This window comes from Salvelinus alpinus, chromosome 11, assembly GCF_045679555.1.
Source record: "Salvelinus alpinus chromosome 11, SLU_Salpinus.1, whole genome shotgun sequence".
Lineage (NCBI taxonomy): Eukaryota > Metazoa > Chordata > Actinopteri > Salmoniformes > Salmonidae > Salvelinus > Salvelinus alpinus.
This window is the reverse complement of record NC_092096.1, coordinates 22,475,169-22,499,278: the sequence shown is the minus strand read 5'-3', so window position 1 is coordinate 22,499,278 and position 24,110 is coordinate 22,475,169. Positions and strand designations below refer to the sequence as shown.

Below are 24,110 nucleotides of genomic sequence, written 5' to 3'. Positions count from 1 at the left end.
TAACGCAGGCAGACATACATCTCATGGCTGATCTAAGTTACTGGGTTATTGGATTTCCACACAAGTCTAACTGTACTCTAATCTTCCCCCCCAAAATAATTGGATTATTCCTATCGGCTCCAAACGCGTCATGTCATTTAGCTGCCACGCTTACACAGAAGAGGGATTTTCCGGGGAACAAGAGGAGCCTGGCCTGGTGATGTCACATTCCCTGAGACCTGGGGTGCAACTCAATGCTCTCACGTTGCTTCCTCTCCTAGTCTCCTCTGCACTACATTGTGGCACCACCAGGAGTTGGTTGCACCACCAGGAGTTGGGGGCACCACCAAGAGTTGCTTCCTCTCCTAGACTCCTCTGCACTACATTGAGGCACCACCAGGAGTTGGGGGCACCACCAGGAGTTGGGGCACCACCAGGAGTTGGGGGCACCACCAGGAGTTGGGGCACCACCAGGAGTTGCTTCCTCTCCTAGACTCCTCTGCACTACATTGAGGCACCACCAGGAGTTGGGGGCACCACCAGGAGTTGGGGCACCACCAGGAGTTGGGGCACCACCAGGAGTTGGGGGCACCACCAGGAGTTGGGGGCACCACCAGGAGTTGGGGGCACCACCAGGAGTTGGGGGCACCACCAGGAGTTGGGGCACCACCAGGAGTTGGGGGCACCACCAGGAGTTGGGGGCACCACCAGGAGTTGGGGGCACCACCAGGAGTTGGGGGCACCACCAGGAGTTGGGGGCACCACCAGGAGTTGGGGCACCACCAGGAGTTGGGGCACCACCAGGAGTTGGGGGCACCACCAGGAGTTGGGGGCACCACCAGGAGTTGGGGCACCACCAGGAGTTGGGGGCACCACCAGGAGTTGGGGCACCACCAGGAGTTGGGGGCACCACCAGGAGTTGGGGGCACCACCAGGAGTTGGGTGCACCACCAGGAGTTGGGGCACCACCAGGAGTCGGGGGCAACAGCGGGACATTTTTTTTTTTTTTTTAAAATAATCACAGAATGTGACTTCAACTTAATCCTCGACTTTAAGTTTTGCAAGGAGGACCGGCAGCATGCCCCCCTGCATCCATCGTTTTCTTCCTGTAACATGCTTCTGTGCCAGTCTTTATGGTGTGGGGAAATCAGTTTCAATGATTGGCACCTGCTTGGGATAGAATTGCAGTGGGCACATTTCACATTGCAGCCTTGGGAGAGGGACTACAACTCTCCGTAGAGCTGCCCCCCAAAATGTCTCATATAGCTGTTCTGGTTTTCTAGTACGGTGACTTTATTGACTGACAGGGGTTGGTAGCCTACACTCTTAGAAAAAAAGGTGCTATCTAGACCCTAAAAGGGTTCTTTGGATGTTCCCATAGGATAACCCTTTGAATAACCCTTTTTTGGTGCCAGGTAGAACCCTTTTGAGTTCCATGTAGAACCTTTTCCATAGAGGGTTCTACATTGAACCCAAAAGAGTTCTACCTGGCACCAAAAAGGGTTCTCTTATGGGGATAGCCGAAGGACTGTGAATGGGGCGGGTTATTGGAACCCTCTTTTATAAGAGTGTATTCTTCATACTACACTTTACTAAAGGTTGACTTCTTTCCACAGTTAAGTCATTAGTGAGTCACCACTGCTTTATATATCTGGAGACAAACTACTATTAAACAACTAAGTTACTGTTTACTTCAACGTAGACTTTGTGAGAAGATAAACCATTTTGTCTGCTTCATGTATAAGTCTATGAATCTATCTAACTTCAGAGTATATTAGCTTTGAGGAAATATCAGCCATCAGAATTTCTCACTGTTCATAGGAGAAGAGTTGTTTGGGGAGTCCACAGCTTTAATTAACACTGTTCCTTAACGTTGTACGAGGCTCCAACAATAATAATTGAGTGCATTAGAATTTATCTCCAGGAAAGCTGTTGGTAGCAATCCAGTAGCTAATTAAAATAAGGTAAAAATGGATTTCCTGAAATACATCTTGCCATCTCTTAATTTTCCAATCGAGATCCATTTTCTCACCCATTCACACATGCTCTCCAAGGCATGAGAAGACAAATGGATGCTGGCTTGGCCTAATACAACTGCTCCAAATATGTCAAAACTGCACAGTGGTTCAATACACACTGTAGACCACAGTTTCCTGTCTAATTCGAGAGGCTGCTCTGATGTGGTTTCTCTGACCTACAATTCTAACGTTACTCAGACATTACTGCAGCTTACAGAATGTTTAACTTGTTCATTCTAGGCCTGATGAAAATGAAGTTTCTGTTTGTAGTATGGGTCATGACAGATTTTATATTAGGCAAAGAGCATCGCCCAAGCTTCTAAAATAGTGTTTTTCAATACTGGGGGTACTCAGATGAACTATCTAGGGTTAGTTAATAATATCTTTGCTAATAGGCCTATATTTTATTTAACTAATCAACCAATGATCAAGCCCTTGATGAGTTCTATCGGGTGTGTTACTAGTACTGGGTTGGGACAGAAATGTGCACTCTTGTGTGACCCCAGGATCGAAAAACACTGTTTCTAACAAAAGGACAATCTTTAAGAGACTGATATAAATACAAAAAAACATTTGTTCGATGTCATTTCGGATCCTGGAAGTCACAATTCACAATGATTTCATCACTCGGATCGCAATACTTGGCTTTGCCGCTGGATAAAACGCTAGCCCAAATGGAATAAGATTAAGATTTGTGTGTGTCTCACACGCTCCACTATAGGAGTGGTTGGGGAAAATGACAGTTTAATTGCCTGTTACTTCATCAAGTCTATAAACGCTCCACATCGTAAATGACATGTCTGAGATGTGTTTTTCAATAACCCGCCCCATTCACAGTATGCATGGCACAATAAATCATCATATTCTTATGTGCTGTGCCTCCACTAGGACAGCCTACTCTTCTGCATGTAGATTCAGTTTGTTGGCTGCAGGCCTAGTAAACATGAGTTCCAAATTGCACCTTATTCCCTTTATAGTGCACTATTTTTGACCAGAATAGGGTGCCATTAGGGATGCAGCCATGAACACATTTCAGTGAGTTATTCTGAGGCAGAAGCTGTTATAAACAGTTATTTATATTTTTCATGTTGATACAGAGGAAGGTTACTGCAGACATAAAGGTTGCTATAGGGAAACCCCTTACTTATAAACCAATGTGGAAGAGAGGATAAATGGATACTTAAATGGACACTTCAGGATTTTGGCAATGAAGCCCTTTATCTACTTCCCCAGTCAGATGAACTCGTGGATATAATTGTTATGTCTCTGTGTGCAGTTTGAAGGAAGTAGCTAACTAGCGCTAGCGCAATCACTGGAAGTCTATGCCCATAGACTGGCTCGCGAAACTACCTCTAATTTCCTTCAAATCCCAAAGTATCCCTTTAAGTGCTCTAAATGGGAGAGCGACAGTGTTCTCTAATTAGCCGTCATCCTGCACAGCAAAGCACAATAAATGTAAAAATAAACATGGCTTTGAGGTATTTAATCTATGAAAACCATTAAGATTGTGTTGACCTGAGTTAAGACAAACTAAAAAGTAAAGTAAAGTAGAGTAAAACATCCTAATTAAGTGAGTTAAGAGTTCTTGCATTTTTTTATGAGATCAATTGTTAGTTTAGTTTAGTACCTGTTAGAGACAATAATGCATTCTCAATGTAACCTCTTTGATTTCAAACAGCTATGCAATTCCTGACAACGGAGACATCTTCTCTCGTTGATCATATCTACTGTATGTACAGTGCATTTTGGTTGAGCCCATTGCAGTGAGCTTGATCGAGCGTGTAAACACATTTTTTGAGCTCTGTGTATTCACAGAGAGAAGATCATCAATACAAGCGGCCAGTCTGCAGACACAGGAAACATGTTTACCTGGGCTCTGACCTTGAGAATGTACATACATAATTCACCATTACATTGCCTGATTTAATCAAGTCATCTGTCCAATAGTAACCATTTTGTGGGCGGAGATACTGTATGTCCCCGGTGTAATGGGGCTACTGCTTTGTAATTGGACGGTAAGTAAAAGTTTTAAACGGCTAAGTTGTGTTATATAGTGGATAGGATAAGATATAGATAGACATACAGTACAGTACCAGTCAAAAGTTTGGACACACCTACTCATTCAAGGGTTTTTCTTTATTTGTACTATTTTCTACATTGTAGAATAATAGTGAAGACATCAAAACTATAAAATAACACATGGAATCATGTAGTAACCAAAAAAGTGTTAAACAAATCAAAATATATTTTACATGTGAAATTTTTGATGACAGCTTTGCACATGCTTGGCATTCTATCAAACAGCTTCACCTGGAATGATTTCCCAACAGTCTTGAAGGAGTTCCCACATATGCTGAGCCCTTGTTGGTTGCTTTTACTTCCCTCTCTGGTCCAACTCATCCCAAACCATCTCAATTGGGTTGAGGTTGGGTGATTGTGGAGGCCAGGTCATCTGATGCAGCACTCCATCACTATCCTTCTTGGTCAAATAGGCCTTACACAGCCTGGAGGTGTGCTGGGTCCTGTTGATTGTCCTGCTGAAAAACAAATGATAGTCCCATTAAGTGCAAACCAGATGGGATGGCGTATTGCTGCAGATTGCTGTGGTAGCCATGCTGGGTGTGCCTTGAATTCTAAATAAATCACAGACTGTGTCACCAGCAAAGCACCTCCACACCATCACACCTCCTCCTCCATGCTTCACTGTGGGAACCACCCATGTGGATATCCTCCGTTCATTTACTCTGCGTCTCACAAAGATACGGCGGTTGGAATCAAAAATATCACATTTGGACTCATCAGACTAAAGGACAAATTTCCACATTTCTGAGGCTGGTAACTTTAATGAACTATATCCTCTGCAGCAGAGGTACCTCTGGGTCTTCCATTCCTGTGGTGGTCCTCATGAGATACAGTTCCATCATAGTGCTTGATGGTTTTTTGCGACTGCACTTGAAGAAACTTTCAAAGTTCTTAAAATTTTCCGCATTGACTGACCTTCGTGTCTTAAATAAATAATGTACTGTCGTTTCTCTTTGCTTATTTGAGCTGTTCTTACCATAATATGGACTTGGTCTTTTACCAAATAGGGCTATCTTCTGTATTGTAATGTTTTAAAAATTGTATAACCTGCCTTAATTTTGCTGGACCACAGGGAGAGGGTCACCCTACTATTCATGTTGTGAAATAAAACATGTATCATGTGTTATTACATTGTATTATAAAATTGATAGTTCGGATCCTGGATGCTGATTGGATGAAACAGCATTCCAGCCATGTGTATATCAGACAATATACCATGGTGTAAAGCTAAAATAGTTGTTTAGTGTTCTTTTTGAAGTATCACTACGCTGTTTGTGATACACCGAAGGGAATCACAAGAGAAAAATGCCACTGTCTGTCCCTATGCCCAGCTTATCTCTCCAAGGAACTAAGAATAACCAATATGAAAGCTCCTGTTGATAATGACACACATTCACACACACGCTCGCTCGATCGATCGTGCACACACACACACACACAACTCATATTGATGACACACACACACACACACACACACAGAAAACATTTATAGCTTCCTGACTGGGGAATTGTCACCAACATCAGACACACTCACCGGAGTCACACTGGGATGTGTTTCTATGGTGACGTGAGGAGGGGCTGGGGATGTGCAGGATTTAAAAGCTTAATCTCTGTCATGCAGCTGTACTTCTAAACCACCAACATATGCCTGTCCCTCTAACAAGGAGCTAATGGTGAACTGTTACCTGACAACCCTGATTTAGGAGACTCGATCAACACCCAATGAGCTGAACCTCCAGCCCTACTTGTCATTCCTAGGACATACAGAATGCTTGACATACTGTAGCTTGATTAGTGATATCTTCTGTATTCTAACTGGATGCTTTCGCCTTTGATGACTACGATTTGCGGCTTAATTGTGGCAATGTCATCTGGGTAATGTTGCTCATCAATCATTCAAATACAACTTCTAGCTGAATGTTGTACGATAAACTGAAGACACAAAACTACATTGTTTACTGACAACCACATAAAAACTTTAAAAAAAAAAAGTTTTACATTTCTCATGACTTCTCTCATTTTGTGTAGGCCTATTTAAATAGCAGATACATTCCATTATGTTAATTTGAAAACCAAATCTAAATGACATATAAAAAAGTTACATTTCCCAAGAGCTATTATGGCATAGGAGTTTATTTCAATGTGTAGCCAGCCGTCTGATCCAAAGTGTCCAGCAAACATTGAACAGTGTCGTCCCTTCAAGTTTCTCCTTTGGTTATTTGAGAACAACATCCACGGAACCAAATTAGCTGGGTGTTATTTGTTGAGAGGCAAATCCTCCGCCGGTCTAGTTTAGAGGTGTCAGACACCTTGTCGGTGTAAAACAGATGTCAAGAATTCTGTTAATGATTTCTGTGTCTGGGGCTGCTGCGATTCAATGTGTTTGTTAAACAAGTGGTCAGACACCATTAACCATTATTAACCTCTAACCTTGAGACTCACACCAAGGCGTCTACACAGGCCTCTGGAAAAAAGAGACATGTACTTCCCTCACCATCTCATCATACAAGAAAAAGCCCTATTTCCACATATCAGGAAAAGTCTGTAGCAACACTGAATACTAATATGACGCCTTCCCAGCAAAAGAGGAAGTATAGTTCTTCTAACGAGACCTTGGAGAAAAGATTAAAGGTCCAATGTAGCCGTTTTTAGCTCAATATCAAATCATTTCTGGGTAACAATTAATTAAGTATCTTACTGTGATTGTTTTCATAATTGAAACATAACAGCATCTTAGCAAGAGCAATGTCTCAAGCAAGAATTTAGTAAGGACTTTCTGGGAGTGGCCTGAGTGGGGAGGGGAAAATTGAAAACTAGCTGTTATTGGCAGAGAAGTTTGGAACTTTCTTTCTTATTGGTCAAAACTCCATCCCACCAAAACAGGCTGAAATTTCAGGTGGTCTTTTCTAACAGCTCTTACACTAAAAGGAGATTGCCATCATTTTCACAATTTCACAGTATTATTCAACCTCATAGTGTGGAAATATACACTGAGTGTACAAACAATCTTAATATTGAGTTGCACCTCCCCATTTTGCCCTCAGAACAGCCTCAATTCGTCGGGACATGAACTCTACAAGGGTGGACCATTCTTGATACACACGGGAAACTGTTGAGCGTGAAAAACCCAGCAGCGTTGTAGTTCTTGAAACAAACCGGTGCGCCTGGCACCTACTACCATACCCTGTTCAAAGGCACTTGAATCTTGTGTCTTGCCCATTCACCCTCTGAATGGCACACATACACAATCCATGTCTCAAGGCTTAAAATCCTTCTTTAAACTGTCTCCTCCCCTTCATCTACAAGGATTGAAGTGTTTTTAACAAGTGACATCGGTAAGGGATCATAGCTTTCACCTGGATTCACCTGGTCAGTCTATGTCATGGAAAGAACAGGTGTTGTTAATGTTTTGTACACTCAGTGCATATGAAACACAGAAACATCACGTTGGACTATACTGGACCTTTAAGGAGAAACACATTGAACACTATCAACACTACACATACACATTATAAAACTATAGTCGTGTTTAACACTATCAACACTACACATACACATTATAAAATTATAGTCGTGTTTAACACTATCAACACTACACTTACACATTATACAACTATAGCAGTGTTTAACACTATCAACACTACACATACACATTATAAAACTATAGCAGTGTTTAACACTATCAACACTACACTTATACAACTATAGCAGTGTTTAACACTATCAACACTACACATACACATTATAAAACTATAGCAGTGTTTAACACTATCAACACTACACTTACACATTATACAACTATAGCAGTGTTTAACACTATCAACACTACACTTATACATTATACAACTATAGCAGTGTTTAACACTATCAACACTACACTTACACATTATACAACTATAGCAGTGTTTAACACTGTCAACACTACACGTACACATTATACAACTATAGCAGTGTTTAACACTATCAACACTACACTTACACATTATACAACTATAGCAGTGTTTAACACTATCAACACTACACTTACACATTATACAACTATAGCAGTGTTTAACACTATCAACACTACACTTACACATTATACAACTATAGCAGTGTTTAACACTATCAACACTACACTTACACATTATACAACTATAGCAGTGTTTAACACTGTCAACACTACACTTACACATTATACAACTATAGCAGTGTTTAACACTATCAACACTACACTTATACAACTATAGCAGTGTTTAACACTATCAACACTACACTTACACATTATACAACTATAGCAGTGTTTAACACTATCAACACTACACTTACACATTATACAACTATAGCAGTGTTTAACACTATCAACACTACACTTATACAACTATAGCAGTGTTTAACACTATCAACACTACACTTACACATTATACAACTATAGCAGTGTTTAACACTATCAACACTACACTTACACATTATACAACTATAGCAGTGTTTAACACTGTCAACACTACACTTACACATTATACAACTATAGCAGTGTTTAACACTATCAACACTACACTTATACAACTATAGCAGTGTTTAACACTATCAACACTACACTTACACATTATACAACTATAGCAGTGTTTAACACTATCAACACTACACTTATACAACTATAGCAGTGTTTAACACTATCAACACTACACTTACACATTATACAACTATAGCAGTGTTTAACACTATCAACACTACACTTACACATTATACAACTATAGCAGTGTTTAACACTATCAACACTACACTTACACACTATACAACTATAGCAGTGTTGAACACTATGAACACTACACTTACACATTATACAACTATAGCAGTGTTTAACACGGTCAACACTACACTTACACATTATACAACTATAGCAGTGTTTAACACTGTCAACACTACACTTACACATTATACAACTATAGCAGTGTTTAACACTATCAACACTACACTTATACAACTATAGCAGTGTTTAACACTATCAACACTACACTTATACAACTATAGTAGTGTTTAACACTATCAACACTACACTTATACAACTATAGCAGTGTTTAACACTATCAACACTACACTTACACATTATACAACTATAGCAGTGTTTAACACTGTCAACACTACACTTACACATTATACAACTATAGCAGTGTTTAACACTATCAACACTACACTTATACAACTATAGCAGTGTTTAACACTATCAACACTACACTTACACATTATACAACTATAGCAGTGTTTAACACTATCAACACTACACTTACACATTATACAACTATAGCAGTGTTTAACACTGTCAACACTACACTTACACATTATACAACTATAGCAGTGTTTAACACTATCAACACTACACTTACACATTATACAACTATAGCAGTGTTTAACACTATCAACACTACACATTATACAACTATAGCAGTGTTTAACACTATCAACACTACAATTACACATTATACAACTATAGCAGTGTTTAACATTGTCAACACTACACTTACACATTATACAACTATAGCAGTGTTTAACACTGTCAACACTACACTTACACATTATACAACTATAGCAGTGTTTAACACTATCAACACTACACATTATACAACTATAGCAGTGTTTAACACTATCAACACTTACACATTATACAACTATAGCAGTGTTTAACACTATCAACACTACACTTACACATTATACAACTATAGCAGTGTTTAACACTATCAACACTACACTTACACATTATACAACTATAGCAGTGTTTAACACTATCAACACTACACATTATACAACTATAGCAGTGTTTTCTCCGACTCGCTGAAGTGACCAGGCTGATGTATCTGTTATCGGCCGATGAATCATATTTTAACTGGAGGGCCATTATAGCAACACTCATCTCATTGCTGTTTGGGAGAGCTATAAAGCTATCATTACTGCTGTAGTGCATCCAGCACTCAGCACACACCACTACAGCAAGCCCCTGTGGTTGTCGACAGAGGCCTCTGTGTCAGTAACTGGAATTGAGAGCATTTTCTGTGGCTTTCTGAGTACAGAACCTGAAACAATGGCTGAAAATGAGACCCACTCTATTCCCTGATTCACTTTGCTCCCTACTCAACTACACCTCTCTCATACCACACTCATTACATTGTGATTATTAGGATTAAAGCACCACTCTGACGTTGAGAGCTTCGGTTCGATGATCTAAACTTGTTTCCATTCATCAGATATAAATATATTTGTCAATGAAGGTTGGATTCTAACTGATTCTGACAGGTTAATCATAATAGGTTGTGAGCTCATTGATCCCCGTCCCCGCCCTCGTTCCAGTCCCCATCCCCTCTCAGCAGTGTCTGTCCCCGTCCCCTCTCAGCAGTGTGTGACACAACATCATGTGGAGAACCTGGCACAACTACTCCACAGAGTTACTAAGAGATATAGTATACCACTCAACCAGCACTTAGCGTCGGACACTGACACATCCTTCTCTGTCTCTCTCTTTTTGTCGTTGTTTGTTTTCACGATCAAACCTGCAGACGACCAGTCTTTCACTGTAGGTTGCAGTAGTGCCCAGTTCACAGAGACTTTTCGTACAAGTCTTTCACTGTAGGTTGCAGTAGTGCCCAGTTCACAGAGACTTTTCGTACAAGTCTTTCACTGTAGGTTGCAGTAGTGCCCAGTTCACAGAGACTTTTAGTACAAGTCTTTCACTGTAGGTTGCAGTAGTGCCCAGTTCACAGAGACTTTTCGTACAAGTCTTTCACTGTAGGTTGCAGTAGTGCCCAGTTCACAGAGACTTTTAGTACAAGTCTTTCACTGTAGGTTGCAGTAGTGCCCAGTTCACAGAGACTTTTCGTACAAGTCTTTCACTGTAGGTTGCAATAGTGCCCAGTTCACAGACACTTGTCTGTGATGTTTCTCACGGCGGCCCAGGAACAACGCTCTGATTCTATATTCATAGTCACTATTTTGATATTTAGAAAATTACGGTTGGTTTTTCCCCCTGGCTGTCTAAGGATGTCTCGCGCTCGCCCTTAAGGGAGTTTGATACAGCCCGGGGTGTGTGGAGTTTCTTCCCCTGTAAAACACACTCCTATCCCCAGCTGTTTACATCTTCAAGACACACGTTTGCTGTTTCCATGGTGACGGGTGTAAAGATAGTTGGGATGTCTCTGAGTTACCGGCACGGAGGGGCTGATTGCCGCCGGACGCCAGCTGGAGAATTAGAGGCAGCACAGGAGAGAGAACTGGGAAAAGGCATATCATTATCACAACGACTGCTATCATTATCGTTGACGATAAGCCGTAGGAGTAAAGGGTGATGCTAGATATCTGAATGAAAATGGATCCTTCTTCCATACGTCAACAGCGTAAAATGGTGTAGCTTGAACAAAGACAATTGCAATAGAATTACCTGTGTGAGTCTTATGAAAAAGGATGGACCTTAGTTGGATCAGCGTGGTGCTATAGCTGTTCCTCTATCAAAGACAGTACTTCTCCTGCAATTGTGTGAAGTAAAGAAACAACAATGGTTTAAAAGTTAAATATGTTTATGTGATTTTCCCACATGGCATTTCATTTTACACATCTCTTTGAACGTGATATATGTTGTCATCCTGTTTTACAATTTGACATGTTTTCTTTTTTTTATAGCATGCACTTCAGAATGCCAACAAATGGCTCCACAAATACAGACTTCCAACTAGAATTGTCCTCACATTAAAAGATACAGAACATGAAGCTGGATCAAGCCCAAGTGACAGTTGTGGACGTAATGGAGAGAAACAGTGTTGGGCTACCATAACTTTCACAAGGAAACCAAGCACTCCACAAGAGACACAAAATGACATGTTCGAGATTCAAAAAAATAAACACATTTAAATCACTTTTGTCATAGAAGAATAGATACTGATTGGTGTCCCTTGACGTTTCAAAGAGTTAAGCAGCAATGCACTACACAGAGAGTTGTGTGTGTGTGTGTGTGTGGGGGGGGGGGTCTTCACTGTGCAGGTCACAGTATTCCAATCCCCCAATTACTGATGGTCAAAATCAACCCTCACTATCAAGTCAATGGAGGGGTGCTTTAGCATTGTCCTGTTATATAGGCTGTACTAGACCAGTGTATTATTTCTTGTGGCAGGTAGCTAAAATCACAGTGCAAATCGGTGCCTTTCGTTTGGGTGTCATTATTGCAAATTGTATCTGATTGTTGGGGTATGGTGTCCAGGATAACACATCTCTACAGGGTACTTTAAGCTTCCTCGTTCTATGTTCAAACTAGCTGGAAGAGTGAAATGGGTTTCTTATAGGTTTTCATTGTTCTGCTTTACAACTGCATGATGTCTAGATGTTACCCTGGAGTTCACAACACACACATGTAAATGCACACCACAGCAATGACATGGAATCCACCAACACGTCTAAGGGAATCAAAAGCATTGATGAAACCGTATGTCACATTTATTCAACTTATCCCACGTTATTCTCTCTTTACTGTATATTAAGCAGAATTCATATATTAATACACTCCATTTTCAGAACACATAGTGCCTCAACTGATGCATCTTAATAACATGTATTGCGAGGAGGGATACCATGGAGAGCGATTGATATGGAGGTCTAAGCATGACCATTTTACCTGGCTCCCAATCCAAAGGACAGATGAGAGAGAGAGGAGCTTCTTGACCCATGTGCTGTATCATGTTATTATTTACAAATACAATATCTAAATAAAGCAGCTAGCCTCGTCTTCCAAGAAGGGTCCTTTTTTTTCTTGTGACAGTTTTATGCTTCACTCAATATCCATGACATTGAGAATCTGGGAAAAAGACAACTTTCCCTGTCCCATCTATTCCCAGAATTCCAATTGACCTCAGTCTTGGACAGTTCCTGTTTTCCCAGGCAGCGTCATTGGACCTGACGCTTGTCAGTCAACAATCCTTCACCGATGTGAGTGTTCTGGTTGGTTCACGTCCTTGAGTGACGCTGTGTGATTCAATAGGATCCACACACCAATAGGTCTTGTTAGTCCACTGATTGGCTGATGACTGCCGTCATTCCAATCGGACACGTAAACGGCTAAACAGAATGTAAAGCAGGTCACATCTCTAAATATCAGAAATGCGTCTCTCTAATGATAATAATCTACAGTCATTATACCAATAACCACATGCAGATTCATGCTATTTTTGCGTTCAGATATTTGCTTCTCATTTACAGTTTATATGTAAAGATGAATATATACAAATCGATGGCATTCTATGAAGTCATGATCGTAAACGCTCAATCAATGCACAGTATTGCAATGGGAGGGGGGGTGATTCAATAATTATTTTAATATAGAAATATGGAAAGCGCTAGTCGTGAGCTTTTCGTTTTAATTAGGAGACAGTTTGTGTGTTCAGCAACTGTGAGATGCGTCTGACTATGTGCCAGTTGCTTAGCAACCTTCCTGCAACTAGTATAGACAAAGGATTGGGTGAGGCATATTGCTGAATGGTAATGTCCTCTGTCGTGCGACACACCTGTTAGCATCGGCAACAATTTATGTGAGTAGTAAATTCTCTCATCAATAATGAATTACATCGCTATTAATAAAACAAAGGCTCTGGTTTGATAGGACCATCAAAGGCATTCCTGCTGTCTTTTAAAGAATATACAGAAATGTGTGTGTGTGTGTGTCTAATGTGTGTGTGTGTGTCTGTGTCTAATGTGGTGTGTGTGTGTGTGTCTAATGTGTGTGTGTGTGTGTGTCTGTGTCTAATGTGGTGTATGTGTGTGTGCGCGTCTGTCAAATGTTTGTGTGTGTGTATATGAGTGCACATTCACGCATGTGTGTATAAAGCCATGAGTCATGATGCAGAGGGGGTGCCGATGTCATTTCCGTGACTACAATTGTTGAATTACCCCCTTCTGCACACACACTTAAACAAAAGGCCATTAGCCAGAGGTGACCACCAGGGATCAGCAGCACAGTGTTCAGCAGGCAGCTCACATGCCATTCAGAATGACAATGTTACCTTTCCACCAGGGATGTGCCTTCCCCCAGCAATTAAAGAATGCTGCTCTCTGCTTGCGTGAAACCAGTAAAGACAATCTCTTTGCAGTTATCTGTGAGTAAACAATATCAGAGACACTTCAGCTTGGCAACACAGCGATTGACAGTTAAATAAGATCACAGTAAAACATTTGAAACAGTAGCAAACCAGCATAGCCCACATGCAGAGAAAACAGAAAAACACTGTTGTGCATTTTATGTTGTGTGTTCAGTCCCCCAGGTGGAGGCCAATGGCACGATGCAGACACACAAGTCCCATGCACATTCCCACGGCCCAGGCCCACCGTTTTTAACCTGTCTTCTCTTTAGTTTTTATCTCTGCTTCTCTCTTTCTCACCACACCGCTGGCAGATGATTACACAGGATGACGAACAGCGGAGCAGGTGAGAGCGACAGCGGGTCAGGTGAGAGTGACAGCGTGGCAGGAGAGACGAACAGCGGAGCAGGTGAGAGCGATAGCGGGTCAGGTGAGAGTGACAGCGTGGCAGGAGAGACGAACAGCGGGGCAGATGAGAGCGACAGTGGGTCAGGTGAGAGTGACAGCGTGGCAGGTGAGAGCGACAGCGGGGCAGGTGAGAGTGACAGCGTGGCAGGTGAGAGCGACAGCGTGGCAGGTGAGAGAGACAGTGTGGCAGGAGAGACGAACAGCGGGGCAGGTGAGAGTGACAGCGTGGCAGGTGAGAGCGACAGCGTGGCAGGTGAGAGAGACAGTGTGGCAGGAGAGAGCGACAGCGGGGCAGGTGAGAGTGACAGCGGGGCAGGTGAGAGCGACAGCATGGCAGGTGAGAATGACAGCGTGGCAGATCAGAGAGACAGGGTGGCAGGTGAGAGCGACAGGGTGGCAGGAGAGACGAACAGCGGGGCAGGTGAGAGAGACAGTGTGGCAGGAGAGACGAACAGCGGGGCAGGTGAGACCGACAGTGGGTCAGGTGAGAGTGACAGCGTGGCAGGTGAGAGCGACAGCGTGGCAGGTGAGAGAGACAGTGTGGCAGGAGAGACGAACAGCGGGGCAGGTGAGAGCGACAGCGGGGCAGGTGAGAGCGACAGCGGGGCAGGTGAGAGTGACAGCGTGGCAGGTGAGAGAGACAGCATGGCAGGTGAGAATGACAGCGTGGCAGGTCAGAGAGACAGGGTGGCAGGTGAGAGCGACAGCGTGGCAGGTGAGAGCGAGAGGGTGGCAGGTCATAGGGACAGGGTGGCAGGTGAGAGCGACAGGGGGGCAGGTCATAGGGACAGGGTGGCAGGTGAGAGCGAGAGGGGGTCAGGTGAGAGTGACAGCGTGGCAGGTGAGAGCGACAGCGTGGCAGGTGACACAGCGTGGCAGGTGAGAGCGACAGCATGGCAGGTGAGAATGACAGCGTGGCAGGTCAGAGAGACAGGGTGGCAGGTGAGAGCGACAGCGTGGCAGGTGGGAGCGACAGCGTGGCAGGTGAGAGCGAGAGGGTGGCAGGTCATAGGGACAGGGTGGCAGGTGAGAGCGACAGGGGGGCAGGTCATAGGGACAGGGTGGCAGGTGAGAGCGACAGGGGGGCAGGTCATAGGGACAGGGTGGCAGGTGAGAGCGAGAGGGTGGCAGGTGAGAGCGTGTGAATCAAGATATAGTCCATGACAAGTTCTCCCACCCCCCCCCACAAAATAAAGTGACATTTTTCTTATTTTTTATGGAAGCACGTATTTTCTAAGTATCAAAATATAGCAACATGTAAATCTCCCTGATTATGAATACGTATTTACTAAATGTTGTGGCTGCTACTTTTAGAGCCACCATTCAAGAGTCCTTTTATTGCCATTATTAAAGTACAACAAAACTGAAGTAATGGGAATTCAAAGTGATGCACAGCTAAGCTACTTCAGGGGTGGTCACCACATCTACAGTTCAAAGCAACGTTTGTATGGAAGAGGAGAAGAGCAGGGTTAGTCTGTGGTCGAAACCACTAAGGTTAGTCTCTAAAGTAGCTAACAACATTCACAGAGTATATTATATGATTCCAGGATGCTACAGAGAGCTAACGCCTATGAAGTTGGCTTCTGTCGGGTGTTTTGGGGGCTCAGATGGAAGGCAAGCCTCGCTCTGGGCCGGGCCTCACAGGACGGATGGTATTGGGGAGCGGGAACGCCTCAGCGGGCACGGTGAATCGTAGGGTGAGGTCACTGGAGACAGCGTCAGGGCGTTACCAGCCAAGCCCGCTATGTTGCTTAAGCTTGGGGATTTCTCACAGCCTTCGGATGAGTGGGCGAGGGCACAGGAACGGGACATGAACACACACAGGCACGCAGTCAAGTATTCCAAGTCCAAGCCAGCCACGTGAATGAAACAAGACAGGAGACAGGAGTGAGACAGAGCAGCAGTACATACATACGGTGATTCATGCACATATGTAGTTTCTCATGACACAGGTCAGACGGAAAATGTCCATTTAATTGAATATGTTGACAGAACTTTGCTTTAATTACTGCTTTTGAAGTTATGCCAATATGAATGTCTCATATAATGGCATCATTACTACGTTTTGTCACACAATTTATTCAAGCAATAATCTCATACAGATGTGTTCATATTTCAATTGCTAATTAAAGTGTTTATATATATATATATATATCAGGCTAAAAACTGCTTTTCATTCAGGAGCTCTAGCATTTGTGCTGATGTGTACAAAGTCTCTGAAATAAAGCCAGCATCAAAAACACAGGGCGTGCAAATGTAAAATAACTGTGTTTAAATGTAAAATAACTGTGTTTAAATGTAAAATAACCGTATTTAAATGTAAAATAACTGTGTTTAAATGTAAAATAACCGTGTTTAAATGTAAAATAACCGTGTTTAAATGTAAAATAACTGTGTTTAAATGCAAAATAACTGTGTTTAAATGTAAAGCAAGATGATGAGGAGTGTGATGATTGTGGAAATGACGGTGATGATAATGGGAAAGTGAACGGCGCTGACGAGCCTGTAAGCAGGTGGTGCACACCAACTAAATGTACATTCATTTATATCAGCAGTCCTTTTTAAATGTCCAGACGCCAGTGAGAAACAAACAAACAACAAACCAGCCAGACCATTAACAGAGCTGGCCAATCAGCTGGCACAAAGACAGAGGGAGAGGAAGAAAGACAAGCTAATGGGATTGCAGCATCATTACCATACTGTAGATGGATCCATTTGTTTCAGCGTTTACTCAAAAGGGACGGCGCGCAAATGAGGCCGCTTCAGAACCAGCCGAGCTGGCAGAACAAAGGGCAGCTTCAGCTTGTGCCGACAGGTAGTGCTGGGGACTAGAAAGGACCTCATGTTTTATGCATTAACCGCTGCACTGCTGCGACCGCCACCGCCGGCTGAGGAGGCTGAGACGAGGGCACAGCTGGACGCTCGCCTTGTGGCACCCAACTGTTCCATAGCCCATGATGATGCAGAGTCGCCCTGTGGTGGGCATGGGTCCAGGTGGTGGGAGGCCCAGGGTTGTCTCACGCCAGGTGGGCTGAGCATGGCACAGCACTGTCCCGTCAACACATGGGGGGCTGTGAGGTTTATGAGTTGGTACCCCAGAGAGATTTACTGACTGGCTTTGTGTGTGTCTCCATGTAATGGATGGTTGAGTTAAACAGGAACACTAACTGCGCAGACATCAGAGCTGCACTAAGTCAATATCAAATCAATTAATCAACCATAACAATCTGAACCATAGAATGAATCCTAATAAGAAAAGACTCCTGCAACAGTTAAACGTATCCTATAGTAATAATGCTATAATTAACATTAACCCCAAATGACAGTTATAACCATTCCCTTCTACAATTACACACAGAGGAGTGGGTTGATTGCCAGGCCATACAGCAGACCCAGTGTAAGCATGAGATTTAGATTGCCTTCTGGAGAGGCAGTTCACTTCTGATAAGAGGCAATTAGCAAAAGCGTTCCATATTACAGTGTAGAATAGATTAACACAGCATTAACTGCTCAAGATGACAGAGATAAAGCTTGGGAATTAAGACAGTGAAGTACGATTTAGGTCTAAACGTTCATTAGGCCCAAAATGTAATTTCTCATTCCAACAAAAAGGTTATTTTGAAGACACGATACAGTATGGTAGTGACTTCTAACTCAACACAGGCACCTGTACAAACAGCAGGTCATTCTAACTCAACACATGCAGCACCTGTACAAACAGCAGGTCATTCTAACTCAACACAGGCATCACCTGTACAAACAGCAGGTCATTCTAATTCAACACAGGCATCACCTGTACAAACAGCAGGTCATTCTAACTCAACACAGGCATCACCTGTACAAACAGCATGTCATTCTAACTCAACACAGGCATCACCTGTACAAACAGCAGGTCATTCTAACTCAACACAGGCATCACCTGTACAAACAGCAGGTCATTCTAACTCAACACAGGCATCACCTGTACAAACAGCAGGTCATTCTAACTCAACACAGGCATCACCTGTACAAACAGCAGGTCATTCTAACACAACACAGGCAGCACCTGTACAAACAGCAGGTCATTCTAACTCAATACCGGCATCACCTGTACAAACAACAGGTCATTCTAACTCAACACAGGCAGCACCTGTACAAACAGCAGGTCATTCTAACTCAACACAGGCAGCACCTGTACAAACAGCAGGTCATTCTAACACAACACAGGCATCACCTGTACAAACAGCAGGTCATTCTAACTCAACACAGGCATCACCTGTACAAACAGCAGGTCATTCTAACTCAACACAGGCAGCACCTGTACAAACAGCAGGCCATTCTAACTCAACACAGGCATCACCTGTACAAACAACAGGTCATTCTAACTCAACACAGGCAGCACCTGTACAAACAGCAGGTCATGACCTCATTAACAACCTTGATTCTATTTCTATTGTTTCTATTTGTCTAGTGTTTAGTATTGTTCTGTGCTGTGTTCTTTAGCCTACATTTCAGTGACGGCATTTAGCATGCCATTCAAAGATAGAAGGCTTGTCGTGCACTTTGTCTGCTCTGTCTGGTGCTGCAGATGGATTCTACCTTCCTGATGACCTTTAGGGCACAGTGGTGGGAAGACTGGGTCGCCACACAACATGACCTTTCCACAGACACACTACAGGACTGCGCCACTGCAACATCCCCCTATAGCCTCAGGCTGGATTACATTAGCAGACGAGGGCCTCTGTCTTCCTCCCCTTTCCTGGGAGGAATTCAACATGTGGGCAGATACAGGAAGGAGACTTTTCGTGGGTCATCTGATCATTGTCCATATCCCAAGGGGTGACTGGTGTCAACTGAACGTAGCAGTAGGTCTCCCTTATCACACAAGCTAGACTAGTGGATTAGGTTTGGTGGCGGTATTTTAGTGACCACTACCACAAATGAAGCCCCACAGCCTTGAATGAGCAATGACAGAAACGCCTAAATGATTTAGTTATGAATCACCATTAATGAATGATGATTTATGAATTCCCAATAATGATGTAATAATGGATAATGGACATTGACATTTGCCATGCCTTTCAAAACCAAACAAAAGCCATGAAAATAGACACGTCCATGATTACGGGTGCTGATGCACATGCATAAAGATCCTGATCCAGAGGGGTGACGCAGTACCTGTCTTCCTGACCCCACCGTCGGCAGGGCAGGTGTAGTCACTGGCAGCCAGCAGGAAGCACGTCCCCCCACTCCTCCGCTCCTGCTCTGGGGTGCTGGACCTGCGCATGGGGACCCTCTCCTCTGTGCTGGGGGACATGGTGAGATCACTGCCTCCACTGCCGTCCCCTGACAGCACTGGTGACCGCAGGGAGAGAGGAGGAGGAGGGGTTAAGGGTGGTAGGGCGGAAGAGGGGGCGAGGAAAGGCAGGTTAAGGGATCGAATCAGGACACATCAAACAAACTCCCACATCAAGAGCGCTTGCCAAATGCCACGAGGACCAGGCGTGCTGGGGGACAAGGGTCAAAGGTGAAATAGACAGGACCCCAATCGATGGTGTCAGTGCACCTAGTGTCTGCCTATAAAAGAGCTTGCCAATGTCAAAACAAAACAGGCTGAAATTTAGCATTTATCACATCTTATAATCAAAAAGCTTAATTAGAATTAATCTATTGAAAAATTCCACTTTGAATTCAGCATATCATTTGATTGCACACAGCATGTTAAGAATAAATAGCCAATGCTATTGCCTGCATTTCAAATTAGCCCCCCCCCCCGCCAAAAAGAAAATCATGCTGGCTTCTCAACAGATTTAATCTGTTGAATACATTTATTAAAGCATGGCTAGTTCTGAACTTATTAAATGTTAATATTTCACATCTAATAAAGCAACATATTGCAAAGAAACCAGAGCATGTGAATACCCTGAGGAATTTCTGGATTATAGTTAAAAGAAACCAAGGAGACAAGGGTCAACACTCATTTCCATCAATATCAGATGTGTCAGAGTGATTTACAGATGAACGCCTGCAGGGGGAAAACGGCCACCTACAGTGAAGTCACAAATGAACAATCCCTACTTTAAAACCTCAAGAGTCAAAGGCTTTTTCTGTTTTCGTCCAAAATCTTATTAGCGAAGAAATATTTCACAGCAATCATCTCCGACCCATCAATTCCTTTCGCATCAGTCTCTTATGTCCGTGGCAACAGAAGTGCTAAACATTCTAAGGACATCAGCGGTGCTAGAGTCTCTCAAGAGGAAAACCATGTGTTGCCCCGGGGGGTCTGTTAAAAGGCCACTGTTTTCCACCTGAATGAGATCCCTCATAGATTCTCCCCTTGCCCCCCCCTTCTGTCTATACATGAATAACCCCTAGGCCACTGACAAATTCCACCTTAAGATACAATGGTGGTGTGCTGGCGGTCTCACCTGATTGGTTGCGCTCCAGCACCCTGCTCCCCTGCATGTTGCAGAGGTCCCCCTGGGGGCTGTTGCAGGTGGTGTTGAGGTCTACTTTGAGGCAGGTTGGGGATCCCCCCAGTGCGACCTGGGGGATGTGCCTCTTCCTCTTCTTGGGAAGCTTCTGCTTGGCCATGGCCAGCGAGTAGTACATTCCAAAGTTATTGACGATGACGGGCACAGGCATGGCTATCGTCAGCACGCCCGCCAGGGCACACAGCGCGCCCACCAGCATGCCCGACCACGTCTGCGGGTACATGTCACCGTAACCCAGCGTGGTCATGGTGACCACGGCCCACCAGAAGCCGATGGGGATGTTCTTGAACATGGTGTGTTCGCCGGCCGTGGGGTCGTTGGGGTTGGCGCCGATGCGCTCGGCGTAGTAGATTGCGGTGGCGAAGATAAGCACACCTAGGGCGAGGAAGATGATGAGAAGGAGGAACTCGTTGGTGCTAGCCTTCAATGTGTGACCCAGCACCCGCAGCCCCACGAAGTGTCGCGTCAGCTTGAAGATACGCAGGATCCTGACAAACCTTACCACTCTGAGGAAGCCCAAGACGTCCTTAGCTGCTTTAGACGACAGTCCGCTCAAGCCTACCTCCAGGTAGAAAGGCAGGATAGCCACAAAGTCGATTATGTTGAGCAGGCTCTTGACAAACTCCAGCTTGTCTGGGCTGAAGATGACACGCACCATGAACTCCAGGGTGAACCAAAGAACGCAGACACCCTCCACGTAGGTGAGAGCCGGGTCCGTCTCGATAATGTAATCAGGACCCAGGTCCGGCAGGCTGCCGTTGAGCACCGCCTCAGACTTGTTGATGATGGTGATGGTGTTGAATGCCTCATGGGTCTCCAGGCAGAAGGTGGTGATCGAGACCAGGATGAAGAACAAGGAGGCAAAGGCCACAAACTGGAGAAGAGGAGATGAGATAAGGAGAGAGAGGGGGGAGATTAGAGAGAGAGGGAATTAGAGAGACTTTTGAATGTCAAATTCTCTTGTGTCATTGCAGCTCATAAAGCACAATACATACAATCTGGATAACCTTCTATTTACTAATTAATTTATTCACTCATCACACAGAGAGAGAAAGAAAGACACAGTGAAGGTTCTTTAATCAGTCTCTCTGTCTACTGCCTATACCTCTGTTTCAGTCTTCACTAGCTGAAATCTCTCTGTCACTCACAAAACATATCTCAGGGTCTGCACAGTGCCCCCACGGCAAAGTCAAGCAGAGACAGGGATGACTAAATAGCCCTCATTGGTCCTATTCATTAACCCCTGTATAACGATATGAGCTGAGAGTTGGAAAGCAAGTTCAGGGAGTGAGTGTTTTAATGAAATAAACGGACCATAATACAAAACAAGAAACACTAACAGAACACAGACATCAAACTGAAACAGAAACAATGATGCCTGGGGAAGGAACCAAAGGGAGTGACATATATAGGGAAGGTAATCAGGGAGTGATGGAGTCCAGGTGAGTCTGATGACGCGCAGGTGCGCGTAACGATGGTGACAGGTGTGCGCCATAACGAGCAGCCTGGTGACCTAGAAGCTGGAGAGGGAGCACACATGACACCCTGGGTCTAGTTTACTGACCAAAGCCCTGTGTTTATGGACAAGCCAGAGGAAGTGGGAGACGACAGGGGGATTGATTTCATTGGGACTATGTTGTACAGCCTCAGTGGCAGAGATTGTGACCTTTCTGGTTTACATGCATCCCTATCCATGTTTTTATAACTACAGTGAAACATTCAATGAATTAGTGTATTCTTCAGTGGAAGGCTTTCAGTTTTGCCCTTTAAAAGTAGCCACTGTATGTATGAATGTCAACAGCACGGTCGCTACACAAAACAATTTACTTCAGAATGTCCACTGCATCACGTGGTTTTGACTTGAGCTCAAAACAGCCAGACCTGTTGTACTCAGAAACTGATTTCCTTGGCAGACAAACTTCAGTCTGTTTGACCCAGATGTGTAGACTGTGTGCGCGGGCGTATGCATTTGTGTTTGTATGTGCAAATGGAGCTGGGTCCAGAGAGGTGCACAATTTGCTCCTCTCCTCCCTCCATCGCTCTCCTTCCATCTCTCCTAGAGCTCAGAGGAAGTGGTTTCACACCCTCCCTTGTTTTGAATTGTATGCGTTTCTGGTAGAGCACTATCTAGGGAATAGGGTCCCATTTGGAAAGCAGCCTATGACTCATGCAGTCTCAGAACGTCATTCTGCACTCATGAAGTGTATCTGTGCATTCATCCTGGCAGTCACTGGTTGCATGCAGCCTTTCACATGTATTATGCATGTCTTTTCCAGAACGTGACTTTATTTTATTCATAAACTTTCTGTATTGTTTTCACCAGGAGGACAAGTTCTAAAAAAGCAGCAGGCAGCAGGCAACTGAGAGAAACTATAAATGAAAACCCATGAATTTACTTTGCAAAGTTAACAAGCATTCGTTGTTACAGAACCGAGGTACTAGCTATTTAATAATGGATCTCTAGAGCGAGCCAAGTGAATAGTCAAGGCCGCTACAGAACAGAACATGAAATCGTGAAGCACATTTACCATTTAGGAGTAAGAGGCAGGCACGGGAGCCATACAATGGACAGAAGCTCAGTTGTTTACAATGTGCCGCCGCGCCATCTGTTCCAGACAACATCTTTACTTTCCAGAGCTTCACAAAAGCCTTCACGTTTTTCTACTGCATCTATTTCAACATAATAATGAGCACTGAAGACAGATTCATAAGGCACTTCCCCCTGACCACAATCTTGTGCAACTTAGGCACAAAAACACCACTTTGACCAGAAAAACTGTGTGGCGGTATCAACAACAGCCGGGTTAAGTGTGTAAACTGTGCCGCGGTATCAACAACAGCCGGGTTAAGTGTGTAAACTGTGCCGCGGTATCAACAACAGCCGGGTTAAGTGTGTAAACTGTGTGGCGGTATCAACAACAGCCGGGTTAAGTGTGTAAACTGTGCGCCTCGGTATCAATAACAGCCGGGTTAAGTGTGTAAACTGTGTGGCGGTATCAACAACAGCCGGGTTAAGTGTGTAAACTGTGTGGCGGTATCAACAACAGCCGGGTTAAGTGTGTAAA

General features: G+C 43.8%; 1 protein-coding gene across 3 annotated transcripts in view; it reads right to left on the bottom strand.

Moving 5' to 3' along the window:
• Positions 1 to 11,602: 11,602 nt before the first annotated feature.
• Positions 11,603 to 24,110, bottom strand: part of LOC139533763 (voltage-gated potassium channel KCNC2-like) — an 89,088-nt gene continuing 76,580 nt past the window's right edge. Inside the window, exons 2-5 of one of the 3 annotated variants that reach the window (XM_071332111.1) lie at positions 20,980 to 21,919; positions 19,730 to 19,906; positions 14,090 to 14,180; positions 11,603 to 13,148 (exon numbers count right to left, since the gene is read on the bottom strand). In XM_071332111.1, the coding sequence (XP_071188212.1) occupies positions 14,122 to 14,180; positions 19,730 to 19,906; positions 20,980 to 21,919 (1,176 nt within the window). In that variant the 3' untranslated portion in view covers positions 11,603 to 13,148; positions 14,090 to 14,121. Of the gene's footprint in view, positions 16,348 to 19,729; positions 19,907 to 20,979; positions 21,920 to 24,110 lie in introns of all 3 variants that reach the window. The other 2 variants (XM_071332110.1, XM_071332112.1) reach the window with 2 other exon arrangements.